Raw genomic sequence first — 18,534 nt, 5'->3', positions numbered from 1 at the left:
TTTTCAAAGGTTTTTCTATGTACTCTGGCAGCCCTGTGATTTAACCCATTGGATTTTTTTATCTGAAGCAGCGTTGCCAGACGTACTATAATTATCGTACATGTCGATAATTATAAGCTAATTTTCGAGGCGTACTATAATTTTAAATGTGAACTATATAGTACACTATTTTCAATATTTCCACCAAGATGTATTATAATTTTCAAATAGATGACACTGACGTCTTCGGAATGACATTTTATATTTAATTTATTGAGATTTTTATGTAAGCTAGTTTAAAAAAAGTTATATTTTTAAAAGTGTTATTTAAACCAAGTGAGATTTTTGGTTCACAATTCCTAATTCAAAAATAACAATTAAATAAATGTTTCTTTATTAATTTCTTGTTTCATACAAGCTTATTTATTTCAATATTCCGAACTTTTCTTTTAAGCTTTTACGGTATTAAAAATCAAGGTATCTCGTATAAAAAAGTACCCAACCCAACTATACTCGAAATCACTGTTACCTGGGTACACTACCAAAGGCAGGGATTTTTCTTCGTCCTCCGGAAATATAATCCCCCAAAGAAAGCGATTGCTCTTTAGAAATTTTTGCTGAGAGTAAAGTTTAATATATTGATTGACACCAAAATAAACTACAAACGTAAAAGAGCTTGTAAAATATTTACTATTTAAATAAATACATTTTTTTACCTAAAATTTAAATTTAAAGTAACACGGTGACCTCACTATCTCGACCATTGTCATTGGTCGTAACAACGGTTTATTCGCTAAAAAGGACATGGCAACACTGTTTTAAAATAATTTATAACCAAAGACTAGCGATTGGACAGAAAACTTTTGATTTTTCTATGTAAATTAACACGTTGATTATCCTGTACGAGCTTGAGTGCAAAGTCCGTAAGTTCGTTGTTGCGTGGGTGCGATTATTTATAAGTAGCACCGCTAAAACCACTGTGGATGATTAACGCCATCTACTGATCAGTTAATGAAGTTCCGCGTATGAGTATTATTGTTAAATGCCGACCAGTTTTCTGCCCCAGGTAGCAGTGATTTCGAGTATACGTGCTAATAATCAGTAAAAAATTCAAATTTAGCGCCAATTCTCGTTGCATTGCAAATCGATAATTTCATCGTCCTATTACGATAATTTGATTTTCGGGACCTGGCAACGCTGTCTGAAAGTTTAACGCGAAAAGTCATTGCAAATGGCGGACGGGCGGTTTCGCGAATAAGAGTTATAAATTAATCTTTCAAGGCATATATTAAAGTTTTTATTAAATATCTGAATACAAATCTTCAATAAAACTCCAAGGAACTGTCATTGCTGAATATTGAGGCGGTAAGTGATTTAAATGGAATTTTATATTAAGAAATGGCCACTTAAATTCAACGGGCCTTGTCCAAAGAGGTGAATTTTTCGAAGCCTTGGTTACATTAATGGCTAATTAGACGCTAAATGGTTATATTAACTTATTTTTCACATTTGGTTTTCACTATATTGCTTTACTGGAAGATTTCAAGTATTAAATATCAGTCCACAAGATAAATAGTCAAGCTGTTATTTGAAAGCTAGACCAATGCTGAGATAATTTAAAGTTTATGCCAGTAGTAAATATAAATAGCCTTAATTTTTTTTATTGACAGGAGTAAATAACTCTAATTTGTCATTTTTTTATATTATAATTTATATTTAAAGCAATTGTAACTGTCATATCTTTCAATACTGAATTTTCATTATTATGGTAAGGGCTAGTAATTTATAATGTCTGAAGAGGCCAGACTGTATGTACTATACCTAGTTTGGTAAGTTGTAGTGTAAATGGCAATTGTAATGGAACAGTGAAATATATGAAATGCAGGTACTTGTTTTGGGCACCATAATATTAACACGAGTTGGTATGTGAATGTGTTGCGCCTTCAAGAAATAGCCCTAATAGTTTTGTAGAAATTATAAATGTACGCAGGACTATCATTTTATCTTTGATGAAATATTGTTCATTATAGTATTATTGGTTCTTTTTGAACATAAATGTCATGACTCAGCATTAGGTATAAGATAACGTCTTTATATGATGGTTTCTGATAGTATTTGTCATTGCCACATCAGAATTTATTTTTAGGGTTTGATTGCTGTATTTAGGCAATCACTATTCTTGGGAGGGGTGTACTGGTATTGTAAAGTTCTATACAAAAGCTTTAATTAGATAAAAATTCTGCTATATTAATATGGGCTTTGCTCATTTCATGGTAAAAAGTATAAATTTATCTCAAGTTCTCTTCGTATATAACAAGGCGACTAAACATGTGAAATTTTTGTTTAATAATTATTTTAATCAAAACATATTAAAATTTCCTTCTACTTCCCATTTTTAATTGTTGTTTTGGTTAGCAACCAAACTGTCTGCCCCCACTAGATTGAAATCTCGAACCTTTCAAGCACTTATTACTTGACACGAAATTCCTAATCTTTGCCCCTTTCATAAAAAATTAAAAATAATTAGCTAGCAATAAACAAGTGCTCTAACATCAAGGGGTTATTCCCACAAACTCTCAAATGGATTATGAAAAGTTTCAATCAATTTCAATTGAGCACCACAGTGCAACTAAAGAATATTTTTGCTACTGTTTAATATCCGTGATGGTCACGGTTTTAATTGAGTGATTTAGTATTAGGGATGCACTGATATAACGGTCTATTTTTCTAATTTCGGTATCGGCCAATATCGGCTTAAACGAAGCTGATATTGGCCGATACCAGTATTAGAAAAATAATTTCAGGAGAAACTTAAAAATTAGAAAATTCTTGGTGAACTAACTATTCAATTTGTAATAGAAAATATGTATCACGTAAAATGAAAAGAAACTTATTCGGATATTCTCTTGCAAACTTTTTTTAATGAAAAATTATAATAAAATGGTATGACAGTGCACTGAGCCGTCTTTTATAATGATCTTATCATACACACGACTGTTATGATAGATAACTTTGATAAATCGGCTGTAACCATATCGGTGCATCCCTATTTAGTATTCTAGATGTTAACTCTGTGTCGTCTGGAAATCTACCCACAGCCAAATTGACTTAAATAAAACATGCTCCAAGGATCACTTTCGGAAACGTCACGCAATTATCCATCTAAATAAAATATTTTAGTGTTGTTAATTTTCCGAATTGTGGAAAATTTTCCCCAAATCGGAAAAATAAAAAATTGAAACATAAATTACTTTTTAAGGGTTTTTATAAAATGTCGAATAACAGTAAACATACTACAAAACATTAATACTGTTACATTGTTAATCAGTTTAAACTAGTCTAGACGTTTAGTTTGACTTTCAGATTCGGAAAAATGACGCGAAAATGCCGCTTTATTTAAATTTGCCAACAAAATATTAGACTTATCATGGAATGAAAACTTTTTTTTTAATTTTTCGGAAAAATATGGAATATTTTCCGGAAAAAAGGACTCGGTTATTTTACGACTGACAACACTAAAATATTTTAAAACAATGAAAATATCAGATATTTTATTTACTTCTGTTTATAGTTATTTTATTTTGATAACGTTTTTGGCGCCTCCTCCAATCGATTTTGAACTAAAACAATGCGTGACATTTTTGCGGAAAGGCGAGACCGTTAATTCCGCGCTTCATATTTACAATTGATTATTAGAAATACGCAATTTTTACGTATATTTATAACGCATTATTACGAGATAAGTAACGAACGAGCAATGTTAACGTTCAAGTACCAAATTTCGGTACTAAACCACGATAATGACCGTTAAATAATGTTTGTTATAATGCCAAAAGAGTAGGCTGAGTTCGCCAGGTTTAATCCCCTCATTTTACGCGGAATCCCGCCTCTGTGGTTTTCCTTCAGTAAATCTATTTTTTTTTCTCGCTGGCTACCAAGAATCTGGGAAGGGGACAAACGTCGGCTGAGAAAGGGGGGGATGGAGACCGATGCTCAACTTCAGCCTCTCCCATCCCCATCTTCATCCCCGTCCTCCCGCTCTCCTCATCCCAACATGCAATGAGCATGTCCCAAACCTCTCTCCTCTCCGTTCTCGCCACCGCGTCGTGGTAGTCGATTTTACTTCCCTTTTGGATAGTCACTGCTTTTACTACGTCGTACCTTGGAATCTTTTTTGTATTTTTAACGGTTTCTTTTAGCAAGATATTTTAAGAATATAACTCTCTCTTATTGTATAAACGTTAAATAGAGCGCGCTCTATTTTAATGAGTTATGGTTTAGGTGTTTTAACATTTTAAAGCGTTCTGGTTACGCGAAAACCACCTTTTTCTCAAACCTTTCTCGTAATATTATACTAGACGGTAATTATAATTAGTGTAAATAAAGTATGGATAGCGGTATGTGGAACGCCAATATTCCGTATATCGTTTACGGGCGGTATTCGGATAATGGATTACGAAGAACCTCAACTTCTTGTAAGTTGAATTTCTACTTTTGCGTGGTCTATTTACGCGTAGTTGTAGAACCCGTAGTTGTATTTTTGGAGATGGTAATCCATTGTCGCGTGAATTATTAACACCGTGAATTAGACATGTGGTTGGTAGACTATTTTCCGAATTAATATCGTAAATCGATTTGGTGAGTCACGGGTAAGGGCCGAAAAAGGCCCCCCACTTCCCCTCGCTCATCTTTGCTCGCGCGTTGCGGAGCTGACAGTGGCTAGGAGTGATTGGGGGCATATAGCGCGATGGTCTTGGGAGCTACGTACGTGGGCGAAGGCGGGGGTGCGAGTCTCGGATGCTGCCCCGATCAATACCGACTGCGTGTGGGGATAGTCAGGGTGAGGATTAACTGGTAGCTTAGTCGAGGACGTGGATGGGTAAAGTCCGCGCACTCTCCCACCATTCGCGGCCTTCCGTAGCGTAATCGGTTTACCTTCTCGCTGGCTATACGAACTACGTAGGAAGCATCCCCGCTGGATCCCTCGGCTCGAGCGCCTTCTTGTTTTCGCTACCCTTCCCCGCCCTTTCACGTCTATTTCAATTAACTTTTGGGACGAATTAATCGTTGTATCTTAATGAGGTCGAACCGCTTCCCGCCCCCCTCCCGATGGTTTAATGTGGCCAATTACGAAACTGCTTATTGAGGAATGTTGCAATGTAATTTAAAATTAATATCCCTTGTGAAATTATACGCGCTTAGTGCCATTTTTAACGACTGCTAAAGGTGTAAAACATTGATACGTTTATGAGCAATTTCACTATATCCAGAAATAGGTTAATCAAGTTCCGAATGACGTAACTTCGAGCCGCGAAAATTAATAGGTGGTTATTTTTGATACTTGGAATTTTATTTATTTTGTAGTGGCAAGGCTTAGTAGAGATAAGGCAATATTGTCGCCTCAACATTTATTGTTAAGTTTGTTGTTTTTATAAATTTTTAAAGTACTTTTCTCGGTGTGTCGTTGTTATTATTTGCTTAGGCTGTTTCCATGGGGTTTTGGGGATGGAAAGTGGAGCAGTCTGTACGCTTTGCCCCCAAAACCGTCAGCACCCGGACTGCAACTCCAATAAGTGCGCTAACAAAGGTGCCAAGACGCTGCAAGGAGCTGCCCTGAAAAATGCCTCTTCGGATTCGGGTGGCGACGATGACACAAGCCACCTCTCGGAGAGTCAGCTGGACTCCGTACAGACCACCACGACCACCGGATCCAGCCTTCATTCCTCCTGCAGCGGATCAATTATGCACGACAGTGCAGACTATCAGTGGTGTTTGGATTACGGATACAATAGGTAATATTCCACGCGTTATTGCCGTGGCCGCGTTTGCTTTTCTAAAAACAATTTTGCTGCAATTCCGGGCATGGATTTGCTCATTTTTGCGTTGATATTAAAGTAACGATGCATTTTTCGTCGCTGGAATAGATAATTTTTCTTCGTTTTCAATATGTTTTAGCGCTCTTGTCTGGTTTGATTTTTAGCGATTTAATTCAGTACTTTTCGGGTTCGATTTTTCACTGTTTCTTTTAGAGCTTTTTCAGGTTTGATTTTCGCTATATTTAAAGTATTTTCAGGTTTGTTTTGGCACTTTTTTGGGTTCCATTTTTCACTGTTTCTTTTAGTGCTTTTTCAGGTTTGTTTTAGCACTTTTTTGGGTTCCATTTTTCGATGTTTTTTAGTGCTTTTTCAGGTTTGATTTTCGCTATATTTAATGCATTTTCAGGTTTGTTTTAGCGCTTTTTCGGGTTCTATTTTTCGCTGTTTCTTTTATTGCTTTTTCAGGTTTGATTTTCGCTATTTTTAATGCATTATCAGATTTGTTTTAGCGCTTTTTCGGGCTCTATTTTTCGCTGTTTCTTTTAGAGCTTTTTCGGGTTCGATATTCGCTATTTTTAATGCATTTTCAGGTTTCTTTTAGCGCTTTTTCGGGTTAGACTTTTAGCTATTTGTTTTCGAATTGGTTGGCGTCGGCTACCGCGAATGTCAGCTTTAGCGCGAAACTCTGAAAAATTCGGGAAGTCTGTATGAACCTTCTGGTGATAACGTTCTTTTCAGGGAATACCACAACATAAAGAAGTTCCCTCAGAGCATTCTGCGTACGGAGATATCCAGCTACGACGATGTTGCAAAAAATATTGATGCGAATCTGGCTGAAATTGATATGGAAACATTCCGTTCCGAAGATATTCACTCGATTCTAGCTCTTCCCGCTATCTACTCGGGCGAACTGCAAACCAGTAGACACCGGGGAGAAAAGGGAGCTTCCGTTTCAGAATCATTGTTGGGTGCTTTTGAAATAGACTCCTCCGTGAGGTCAGAAGGCTATCTTTTATTATTTACGTGCCATCAGAAGTAAATGAACCGAAGCTATCCAAATAGCGTTCAGAACAGGGCTGTTTTAACAAAATTTGGGCCACAAGGCAGACTTGTGGTGTGGGCCCTCCCTACCAGAGTTGCAACCACTCAAATATCCAATTGTATAGTACAAGCAAGGATCCTACATGTAAGAAGGATATGAGGCGAGGGACGAAAAATGGCAGTGCCGTCGGTGGGTCATGCGCTGTAGAGATTCCGTCAAGGACAAAACATGGAGGAAGCACCGCCAAAATTTGTCCTTGAGGGAATAGAAACAAGACAGGGCCCCCAGAGGTCCTATAATTCCTATAAAATCCTATATTTTCAAAAATGTCCTATAACATCCTATATTTTTAGCAAAATCCCTCAAAAGTCCTATAAAATCCTATATTTTTAGCAAAATCCCTCAAAAGTCCTATAAAATCCTATAATTTTGATATTTTGCCAATTTCAAATCCAGCCACTCACAATTGTCAGTTAAATTGCTAGATTTAGCTATAGGATAAATTCCTATACCAAGTCATTCTAGTCTATACTTTTGCTATTGTTAACATGGTTAGCTGCTAGTATAATTTTGTGATAAAATGGTTAAATAGTTTCAATTTTTTAAGTGAAAATCAAAGACTTATTTCTCTAAATATAGATTTTGTTTTTAAATGCATAAAGTTAGTAAATTAAATAGCATATATAGTCCTATAAAATCCTATAATTTTGTGAAAATAGTCCTATAAAGTCCTATATTTTTAGAAAAATAATCCTATTTTTCCTATAAAAAAATTGAAGATTTGAGTGGGGGCCCTAACAAGACGTCCCACGCTTAGAGGCTCTCTTAATATCGACGGCGCTGCCGGCGTTTTGAAAACACGGGGTGTCCGGAAGGCTACCTATCCTTCTAACATATAGGATCCTTGGTACAAGTGACAAAAAACCTAGTAAGGTTACTGACACTGTGTCCGTTGTTTGGGTATTTACACGACGGTTTTTAAACCAAACGTGGCAATCTAAACATATCCTTAAATTGTAATAGAATAAAAATTATAACAAAAACATTGCCGGAATTTACTGAACTTTCTTCTCGGAAATTTGTCAATTTGTTAAAAACTAACTTTTTAATTTAAGATCATGATATCCATTTATAAACTTAGTTAATAAACGAGATACAAGCGTTTACACGACGGGAGTCGAGACGTCGTTTTTTTTGCAGACTTTACTTGTAGAAATGGTAAAATGCACACTCAATCCTGGATCTAGTAGCTTTTAAAACCATTTTTTCTTAAGTTTGTGGTGCGGGCCCCAAGGCAGTTGCCTCGCTCGCCTGTGCCTTAACACGGCCCTGATTCAGAATCGGAGGGCGTTTTCCTTATGAAAATGGTGAGAAAATCGAATCAAATAAAAGCTAATTTCCATCCCCGTCGTTTGACGCGATAGATGGCACAAAAATTTGATGGGAACTTCGGTTCATTTACTTTTGGAGCCATACTTTACGAACTTATTCGCGTTCACACTAGACACAACGTTTTAAACGGTTTCGAAAGATCAAATTGTAAAATTTTCGTGTCAAATGTATTTATCGTATGCCTATTAATACAGTTGACACCGAAAAAGTTCAATTTGATCTTTAGAAACCGTTTTAAAACGTTCCAAAGTGCCTTGTGTTACTCCGCATGTCAGAGAGCAGCGTTGCCAGATATACGTCGATAATTTTAGTCATAATTTCAATGGCGTTACTATCATAATAATAATAACTAAGACACTTCATATTGTTTGATGCTAATTTAAATAAACCTAGATTTCGCAAATAGCTCTGAAAATCAGTTAGGTTATAATTTCTCCTAATTGACATACTTATTGTTATTATGTTACTGATGGTACTATATAGTGCAATATTTTCCGTTATTCGGTCTGCGCGTAAGATAATGTATATTAATTTTCGAATTTGATTGAAAACCTATGAAAATTAACTTATTATTTTATGGTATAGTATAAGTGGATAATAAACATAATTATGACAGTTCCTATTCACCGAATGCAATTTTTTTAATGATAGTCTGTTTCGCCAATGACAATGTAAACCATTACGTATCGACGGACTGAAAACTCCGCGAACTGTTACTAGTATTTGGAGGATCGCCGACGAACCAGCCAAGGCCTATCGAAAATTGAAATGCTTTAAAAAGTGTAAATAACGCTTCCTTTTTGAAAATAATGATGAATTGTTGAATCGGAAGATAAAAATAACTATTTTAAACGCCGGCTCCATTTCAGAAGTTAGTGTTTTTCGAATTTCAAACCTAAACGCGTGTACTCTCTTATTTCTCGCCATCAAACTAACCAACTATTTTGCCAACGGAAAGAGTAGGAAGGGACGAGTTTCCTGTTTGGGAACTTCCTATTTCACAATCACTCCACGACAGACTATCATTAACCGAATTCGTTCTGTGCCATACTTATGTTTATTATCCACTTATGGCTATAGTAAATACAGGACTCCCAGCGATCCTATAATTACTTAATTTTCGTATAATTCTGAAAAGGTCCTATAAAACCATATGATTCCATTTTTATCCTATATTTTATCAAGAATGTATTTATTTATACCTAGGGAGAATGTCTATGTCGAGACGGTTTTTAGCCTTTCTGTCAATCCAGCCGTACGCTCCTCCGCTTAAAATAAAACGAATAGTCTCAGTATTTCATTGGCTGCTTAAAATTTACGTCACCTAACGCGATGGAAATCAAACGCGCCGGTGACATTTTGTCTTTCCCCCCGCGCGAGACGTGGGAAAGGCGTTCAACGTGCCCCATTATAGTGAATTCTCTAGTCACCTTGAACGTGCCCGGCGATTGTCGCAACATAATCATTCTTCCTAAATATAAATAAATACATTCTTGATTTTATCATATTCGGTTAAAACCCAATTTTAACAATAATTAAATTTAATTTGTGACTTCCTACATTTCCTATATTTTCCTATATTTTTAATGCCTTCCTATAAATTCCTTTATTTTCCTATAAATTAACGCTCTTTTGAAAATGAAAACTTTTTTGTACGTGTCATAGAACATCTACTTCTAACACTGCCACTTTCAAACAAAATCTCGAAATGTACGGGTTTTGTAAATCCGCTAAGTGATCCAATAATGCAAGAAAGCATTGTACCAAAAATTACCAATATTCTAGGTGACTCGAGTCCAAGTATACAGATATGCAATAATTACCGTATTATTTTTTCTTATATTTTCCTATTTAGTCTTAAATTTGTATATAATTCCCCGGTTTAGTTTCCTATATTTTCCTATAATTCGCCTCTAAAATTCCTATTTTTCGCCTCTAAAATTCCTATTTTTCCTATAAAACTTTCAGCGCCTTTCCCTGGTCACCCTGCTCCTTTTAAATACACGCTATAAAACTAACGTATTTCTACTTTTTGACCCTGTAAAAAACTAACACTTAAATTGGTAATTTAGTCCTATAATTCTTATATATTTTTTATCAAAAATGGCTGGTAGCCCTGTATTTTTTAAATAGGCTTAACTTTGATTTCTCATAATTATAACCTTTGTCAAAGTTTAACACCTATGATCAGGCAAAATTCAATGTTGACGCCAATTTTTAAGCATTTTTTTGTTACGATAATAGGTGTTTCCATAAAATTCGGAAGGTCACCCGTGTAAATGTTTTTTTTTCTACGTCACTAGCTTTAGTTATTGAAGATATAGAGCCTACGATCGAGTCGATAAAGAATTTGGAATTCAAATTAGTCCACGCGCGTACCAATAAAGCTTAAGCAGATAAAAACATTTGAAACTTTTAATTTTGTATTTTATGGAAAAACCAATTCGTTTTTCAGCACCTGGCAACGCTGTCATCTCCCTGTTCTGCTAACAGGGTTCATACAAACCTGGAAATATCAGTGAAACAGATTCTTTCCAAAAAAATCGGGGAGATATCAGGGAAATTTTAAATATTTAACCAAAACCTGAATGTATCAGGGAAATTCGTTTGAGTCTGGAAGCGCCTTAATAATTATATATAATTTTTTCGATTAAACGAAAACATACGGTGCTTGAGCACCTGGAAATATCAGGGAAATTTCCAGGAGAAAACCTGGAAATGTCAGGGAAATTAATTTTCCAAATGTTGTATGAACCCTGTGCTAAGGTTGTTTGTGTTAATTACGTACCTTCGCAGACTTCAAAACACATTTCTTAAAGAAAACTTGTACTGGGCTAAAATACATACACAAACTTGTGTATTTCTGACTATGTAAAATGATTAAGTAGGGAAAATATGGTGTCATTTTAATTTTTTTCATCGTTAAAGGGCCACAGAATCATTAGAAAAATTCTACCCGAATTTCAGTTAACTCCTCCCCTTCCGTTCCAACGAATGATAATTTGGCATTTTCAAGCCCTATTTACGAAAATCAAACAATTCTGTGGTCCTTTAAGCGGCGTGATACATTAGGTGAAGTTTTTATTTGTCGGGAGCCGTAGAACAGACCTACGAAGGTATATATGTTTCGTTTTAATGGCCGAGATAGATATACTTATCTCGGTTTAACATATAATCTAAACTTCCGGTATAAGGTGTACGTTTCCATCGAGTTTGAAATGTCCTATTTGTCCCTCCCTCTCAGTCCCCGTAGCGCATCTGAAGACGGATCTACATCAATGTCTATTTGCAAAGACGAGCCCTTATTTTCTCCATTGAGAGAGCAACAGATTCCACCCTTAGGAACGATATCCACCGATAGTCTGGATTGCGGGAGCTCCTTCACGGAGCCCGACTTAGTCCTGACGTGCAGAGCGAATAAAAACAATTACACCATCGCCTTCGAGGGCAGCGGCCCTCAGTTCTCGGACGACTCGGACTACAACTATTTGGAGGTGGAGGGAAGCAGCGGCGGCGACAGTGGCATGTGGCAGGACCAGGGCGCCAGCGGGAACGGCGGCAGCGCCTCCAACGTTCACAAGAATGGCGAGGCCGTCAAAGGGCGCGGGGACATGATTCAGTCGGATTGCGTCTTCACGACGTGGAGCAAATTGAGAAAGTTGAAAGAGACTTGTCGATCTCACGGGAAGAAAGGCAAAACTAATAACGCCAATAAGAGTCAAAGTTTGCCCAATTTGCTGAGGCAGTCGGTTTTGATCTCGGAGAAGACGATGGAGTCTTCTTGGGATAGCGACAAAATGGTCGACTCGAAGCTGTCCGGTTCGAAGAACGCGTGTCTACCCGTCTTCGACATTCACAATAGTCAATTGACGAGGTCCAAAGATTCGGAAGGTAGCAGCGGCGGTCCCGTCTCGCTGTTGAAGCTGTTCATCAAGCAGAGAACCCCCGGAAGCGGCAGCATCGACGAAGGTTCCATGTGCGATAGTCAGTCCGAAGCCTCGGTCTCCAGTCACCATCAGGCGTCCGAATGCTTAATTACCGTTATTACCAAAGAAGATAAAGAAAGCAACGCTAATACGCGGAAGGACACTGCCACCAATAAGCTATTCACTCGAAACCAGGAGAACGACGAGGAAACGAACAACAATAACGTTCTGCCCAGCGAAACGGTGGACAATGCCAACAACGTTCAGGGAGTTAGGACTGTTGACTTTAATGGAGAAAGCGAGGAGGATAGTTCTCAGTGCTTCGAGGACAGTTTGATGGAAGCCCAAACTCCCCGGAGTAAGGCCCTCCAAGCCAGTGTTATTAAGGAAGAAGACGAACCCGCGGAGAATTCTAGCAGCGACGAGACGATGCAGGATATGAAGGATCCCTTCCTCAGTGACAGTGGCACGTCCGAAGAAACGGCCGCGACCAAAAACAACGTCAAATCGCTCTTGAAACAGTCGAAAAGGAACAACGAGAAAATGGAGAGGATTAAGAACGTTTTCTCGACGGGCAAGTCCAATCAACTGTTGAATACCGCTTCCTGCGCGACGATGGATGATAAACTCTTGCCTTCCAAGAATCTGGATTTGGTGCCGGCGATACAAACTCAGGGGACGCAGACGAAATTCGTCAATCAGAAGGGAGGAATGAGTCGAAGTAAAAGCCCCAATTCGGACGGCGGTTTGGATAGCGTGGAATCGTTACCGACGTCGGCCACTTACGGGATGGAGGACGTGTTGGGAAAGAATTCTTTGAGAAGCAGCGGCGGCAGCGTCTCGCCCACGAGTCGCAAGAAATCGAACGTTTTAATCGCCACAACGAGAACGTGCGGAACTCAAATACCAGTTCATATAAAAGACCAAGAGGTACAGACATCCATTATCGAAGAGCCGAAGAAAGATATCTGGGGATTTACTCTGAAAGAAACGCTCTCTAAGGGCGATTTGATCGACAACTTCGAAGACGACGCCTATAACTCGCCGATGGAACGACCGGGAAGTCCGGTACCGCCGGAAGATTGCAAAGAAAACCACGAGAACGAAGTGGACGAAATTGAGAAGCACGAATCGGAAACTACGGAGGAAAACTTCGAGAAGCATCAAGCGGAGAAAAAAATTTACGTGTGCTACCCAAACTATTCGCTTCCCGACTTGAGCTTCTTGAGAAACTTAACGGCTAGTCCGGAGCACAGAGAGGGGCCCATCGTCTTTACGCCTACTGGAAGAAGAACTCCGATGAGGCAACCCGCTCAAAGACGATCCTACAGCAGCGAAGGAAGGGGAAACAGAGGGCGACCGCGCTCTTGCAACGATTTCGACCATCTGGCTCATCACAATTTCGGTCACATCAGAGATTGGGATTCGTTGAAGATATTGCTCCCGGAAGATATTCGTAATATTATCTCCTCGATGAGGAAAAGTAGCGATAGTAGCTCGGGAAACGCGTCCTGTCAGTCTAGTCATAGGAAAAACGCCGGCTCGCGATGTGGCCATCATTCCGGAAGTCGTAGTCAGTCTCGTCACCAGACCAAGAGGTTGCTGGACGGAGGCAGTCCTTGTTCGTCCCTTTCATCTAGTTCAGGAAGCAATTGCAGCAATCTGAGCGCCAACGTTCAAAAAGTCGTTGGCCCTCATTTTGGCGTTCTTAAAGAGATCCCTCCTCCCATCCCGAAAAGGTCCATGTCTTTGCCGACAACGGAGAACGGACAGCAATATCCGAGGAGCATTTTGCGAAAGTCAACTTCGTCGGGACATTGCAATAACCAGGCGTCGTTCCCCGCGAAATGCCGCAGCGCTCCGTTGATGCCTTGGGTCGAGGACGCCAAGTCCAAGCGAAGATCTCTTCAGGAACCTTTCCATTGCCTTTTGGACAACATCCCCGAGGCTCTCGGCGCCAATAACCAACATAAGCAGCTTCTGTATAACATGGAGTCTTCGCGGGTTCAAGAAGGCGGCGAAGAGCAACCGGCCATGGAACAATTCTTTCAAGGACAACCGAATCAACAGGGTAGCGTGGTTCAAGGTTGTTTCACCCAGCAAGCTCACTACAAGCTTTGTCGAGCTCGGTCGGACGAATGTTGTCAAAATTACAACTGTAATCAAAACAGCAAAACGTCGCCCATCAGGGAGCTGCCGATCAACCAAAGCAGCAGTATCGAGAGTGACGACGACTCGAGTACCGACTTGCAAAAACTATTGGTTTCGAGCGCGGCTTTGAACTACGCGGAGGCGTTACTGGCGGGACAACCTACTAGTCCTTTGCAGTCTCCGTCATCCAATTCGGGTCAACAGTACAGCAACGACAACAGCGAAGGAGATTTTCAAGATTGCGGCTGCCCTCGCGGCAAAAAGGTTAGCTTTTGCGAGGATGTCGACGTTCAAGGGCATCATCACCACCATCGGGAACACAGTCCCACGTCGCCGTGTTACGCTAGCGCCGCAGCTTTACATAACTGCTCCTCGTCTCCGTGCAAATGCTCCTCCACTGATTTAGTCGGAGAGATGATCAAGAACAGTTGCATTAGGAACATGAAAGCTGGTAATTTGTATTTTCTTTCTATCCCTTTAGATATTTTCCCAAGTGGGCTCTTTCAACGATTCCATTACCTTAAACTAACACGTTCGTTGCTGTTTTAGGGCTTCTTAAGAGGCTTGAAAAAGCTGTCAATGCCGTATTGGACTTTTGCGACGAATCCTCAAATTACGTAAATGTCATTTCTTGTCTACATGTATGTTTTTCTGTTCCGTGTTTCCGAAATTAGGACGGCTGTCGTAATGTCGTTTATGGGATAAAATTAACGTTTCTCGTTTTGTTAGGATGACAAAGAGGCGAATTCGTTTGAAAACGTCGTGCTTAATAATATATGTCCGGCGTTGTATACCATACTCGCTGATGGTCTCTTGCCCAGCGTTACTGGTCTATTCGGCCCTCTTCAAAATTCACCGTGGAGACTGGCCGAAAACTCTTGTCAGCAAGGTACCATATGCCCTTTTTCTTGTCTCTTTGCGCCTCGAATGTAAACGTTTTCTTTTTCATACAGATCCCAAAATCCAGGAACTAGTCGAACTGGTTACTTATATCAACGGTGACGTTTCGTTTAGCGATAATAGCACCAAATTTTGCGGTTTCGTTTTTGGTCTATTAAAGTTGGTGGATTTTAATTTTCTTAAACACCCCAAACACTGTAAACTAATGATTTCCACTTTCTTCCAGCTTAAAAATGGCTGATCAGTGGGTGACGAAATTTCTGTGCTGTTCACGTCTGATTCAGCAGAATTATCAGCCAACGGCCCTAGTCTTCCTCATGTCCTCTTTGCCATCCTTTCTAGGATGGCAACACGAGGTCATGGCAATGCTGAAACCTTTGGCCATGCTAAACTTCCAACTGGATTTGCTCTCCGCTTCTAACGTCGTAAGCTCAACACCACCAGTGGTATCTAGGGCTTCCCCGATGAGAAATCAGAGGCCCGCGTCCTACGCCGAGGCGCCGTCGCGAATCGAGAGGCAGCTTTCGGCCACTCTCAGTTGGGAAGGGTTGGACTCCGTCGCCACCCCGGTCGACGAGAATCAAAACGTAGAGCGCGTCTTAGCTAAAGAAATCAATAACGAAAAGATTATTAACAGAGACGAGAGGGGCAGAAATATCAAAACGGAAGATATCGAAATCGAAGATCTCGAGTGTCCCGAGAAGGAAATGGCCATGAACGAGCTTCTGGACGAAACCGCGGTCGGTGGCGACAGTCCCGGCTTTCAACAGTTGAGGCAGAAATGGGAAAAAATGGCCGGCAAGACCTCTAAATCGCCGGTACCGGCCACCTCGCCTCCCAAATCGTCAGGCCCCACCATGTCCCCGGCTTCCGCCAAACCCCCGCTGCCCACAACCCCCAAATCGAGGGAAGTCGCTAGAAAACCCGCGGTCACGAAACCCAGCACGCAGACGCAAAATACCAAAGCTTCGCCGGTGCACCTTCGCAGTAAATTACCCAGCCCCGTTAGAGCTACGACGTCCCCCAATCGTAGCAGGCCCCAGACGCCGGAATCACCCCGACATACCCCGGCTGTAAAAACCTCCCCTACCAATCAAGTTGTTAGCAAAGTACCCGGCACAACCCGGGCCTCGAGCCCCGCGCAACCCACTCCGGGGAAAGCCATTCGGAAATCTATGATCCCCGTACATAGACCGCCGACGTCTAGGATAGCCACGGCCACCGGCGGCGCTGCCAAGAGACAACCCGTCGTGGCCAGGCATCCGCCTCCGGGTATAACGAGGTTTAATTAAAAGTTCATTTGGATCCCGAACACTTATTTAAATTGGGGGGCGGGGGGAATGCATTGGTATTTTTAAGAAAGGTTAAAAACCATTTTTGCTTTCTGGTATTTGGCAACATTGGTACTTAACTTTTTTTTTAATTCAGTTTCTAAGTACGGGGGAAAGGGGGTGGGGGCGTCTTGTTTTAAGTACCGGTGTTAAAAATAAGAAAATAAATGAATTCCTATTAAAGGGGTATCGAACATTCCACTATTTCCATAACGCATTTCCCTTTATTTTTTATCAGAATTAAATGTTAAATCTCCAAAAGTATTCGATATGATATTAACTCTTTCACTGTGTATAAAAACAATTGATGTTAAATCTAGCGTTAACTACACTTAAAACCCTCAAATTATACACTACCAACCCTAAGCCACCTTTACTCTCAAAAGTAAGCCCGTTTTTCTCTTACTTGACAGGTCGCGTTTTACTCGATAGCGACAGGGAAGGTCAGGGACAATGTTAACTCTATAATGTAGGTTTAACCCGCTTCTCGCCTTTTCCGGTACTCCCGAGTAAACCGTGACCCGACTATAGACTATGGTCTCCTAAGCTGTCTGCATTATTGTAGCTAGTCAAACTTGTTATATTTAACCTTATAGAAATGATTTCGATTGATTTTTCATTTAATGAAACAAAAAAAATAAGGAAGTTTAGATCTTTCTTGAATTTAGTATTTTCGTTGTGTACATAATATACATATATTATTGTTAATAATACTAATGTAAACAAAATATATTTATTCAATTTTGCGTTTTAATCTATATGAAGATGAAATATTGTTCCGTTGTAAATTTTGACATTTAGCATGAGGCCAGGCTTCTTTTTTTCTATTTTATATTGCTTTTTTTAAAAAGAAGAAAAAAACCAAAGTTTGATCCGCACGTGTTATCGTAGTGGTTTGTTTATATATAATCTCATATATAATAGTCCACGGCTATTACCCGAGTAATATTGTAAAATGTAGTTTGGCAGAAATGAGACCTATCACTATACACAAGGCATTTCTATGAGTATAAAAAAAGCTCCGTGTGGTGGTGGTAACTTTTTGTTTTTGCTTCTCGATCCTGTACTTTAGTTTTAAGAAGCACGCATGAAATAAACTACGGTACTGTCCAAAGCACCTCTTATTTCACTTATTTCCGTTTTCCTCACGCTTTTTTGGGTAATCTTTCACTTTCACGAGTTCATGATTGAGTGTAAACTGTTTTCAGATGAATTTTAGAAAAAAAAAATCCTGGTTCAAAAATATAAGTTCCTTTAATAGGGCTATTATTTCTTTTCCACAATGACAATAGACAGGTTAAGCTCTCACTAGAAAACATATAGATGTAACTTTATTGTTCACAGACCATCTAATGGCTATGGTGACAAAATAAAAGCCCTGTAAAAGTACTATTCACAAAGTGGGAAATGTCATAGGGAATCGTGTAATTAATGTAAATTGGTCAAAATGCAAGAAATTAGTAAAAAAAATTACTTTCAAAGATTAGGAAATTTGGCTTTTGCAAAAAATTGGGTTAACATTGTCACTCTTAAATTTGTGGTTGCAAGTGCAAAGTCAGCTGGGATGGGGATAGACCTATGCGCCTGTATATAAATTTGATATTAAATTAGACATAAACCCTACTAACCTGTTTACCCTTGATTATGAACTCCAGGTGGTAGTACACATTCCACTTGTAGCAGAAAACACATGCACTGTATTACATTTAAATTCATACAAACCCTGGCTACAGTCTACGTAAAGCTTAGACTGCATTAGTCAAAGGGAAAAAATTAAAGTTGATAAACTACATGTTCAAGCGTGCAATTTGACATGTATAGTTTATTTAGCAAAATGAATCTACATATGAAAAAATATATGTATTGATATTAGCCTAGAATTGTATAAAGGTGTGATCTCTCTATTAAAATTAATTCGTAATCACGAACTAAATTTGCTTAAAATTGTGTATGAAGGGTCCAAGAAATATAATTTATTATAAACAACAATGTCTTTA

The 18,534-nt window shown here is 39.2% G+C and overlaps 1 protein-coding gene across 3 annotated transcripts; it reads left to right on the top strand.

Annotated features, from left to right (window-relative positions):
* The first annotated feature begins 1,192 nt into the window (after window positions 1-1,192).
* Window positions 1,193-18,446, top strand: LOC149922258 (uncharacterized). Of its 3 annotated transcripts, none has more exons than XM_090162454.1 (8): window positions 1,193-1,344; window positions 5,462-5,771; window positions 6,534-6,791; window positions 11,474-14,757; window positions 14,856-14,947; window positions 15,036-15,195; window positions 15,260-15,365; window positions 15,433-18,445. In XM_090162454.1, the coding sequence occupies exons 2-8, from the start codon at window positions 5,485-5,487 to the stop codon at window positions 16,496-16,498; spliced, it is 5,253 nt and encodes a 1,750-aa protein (XP_090018580.1). In that variant the 5' UTR covers window positions 1,193-1,344; window positions 5,462-5,484; the 3' UTR covers window positions 16,499-18,445. The 3 variants fall into 3 exon arrangements, with proteins under 3 accessions (XP_090018580.1, XP_090018579.1, XP_090018578.1); XM_090162453.1 differs by lacking the exon at window positions 1,193-1,344 and adding an exon at window positions 4,189-4,454 and having other exon boundaries at window positions 14,856-14,923; window positions 15,433-18,446; XM_090162452.1 differs by lacking the exon at window positions 1,193-1,344 and adding an exon at window positions 4,189-4,454 and having other exon boundaries at window positions 15,433-18,446.
* The last annotated feature ends 88 nt before the right edge of the window (window positions 18,447-18,534 follow it).

This window comes from Leiobunum rupestre, chromosome 11 (assembly GCF_980474605.1).
Source record: "Leiobunum rupestre chromosome 11, qqLeiRupe1.1.hap1, whole genome shotgun sequence".
NCBI lineage: Eukaryota > Metazoa > Arthropoda > Arachnida > Opiliones > Sclerosomatidae > Leiobunum > Leiobunum rupestre.
The sequence above is the reverse complement of the archived record's forward strand: the minus strand, read 5'-3'. Positions and strand labels throughout refer to the sequence as shown.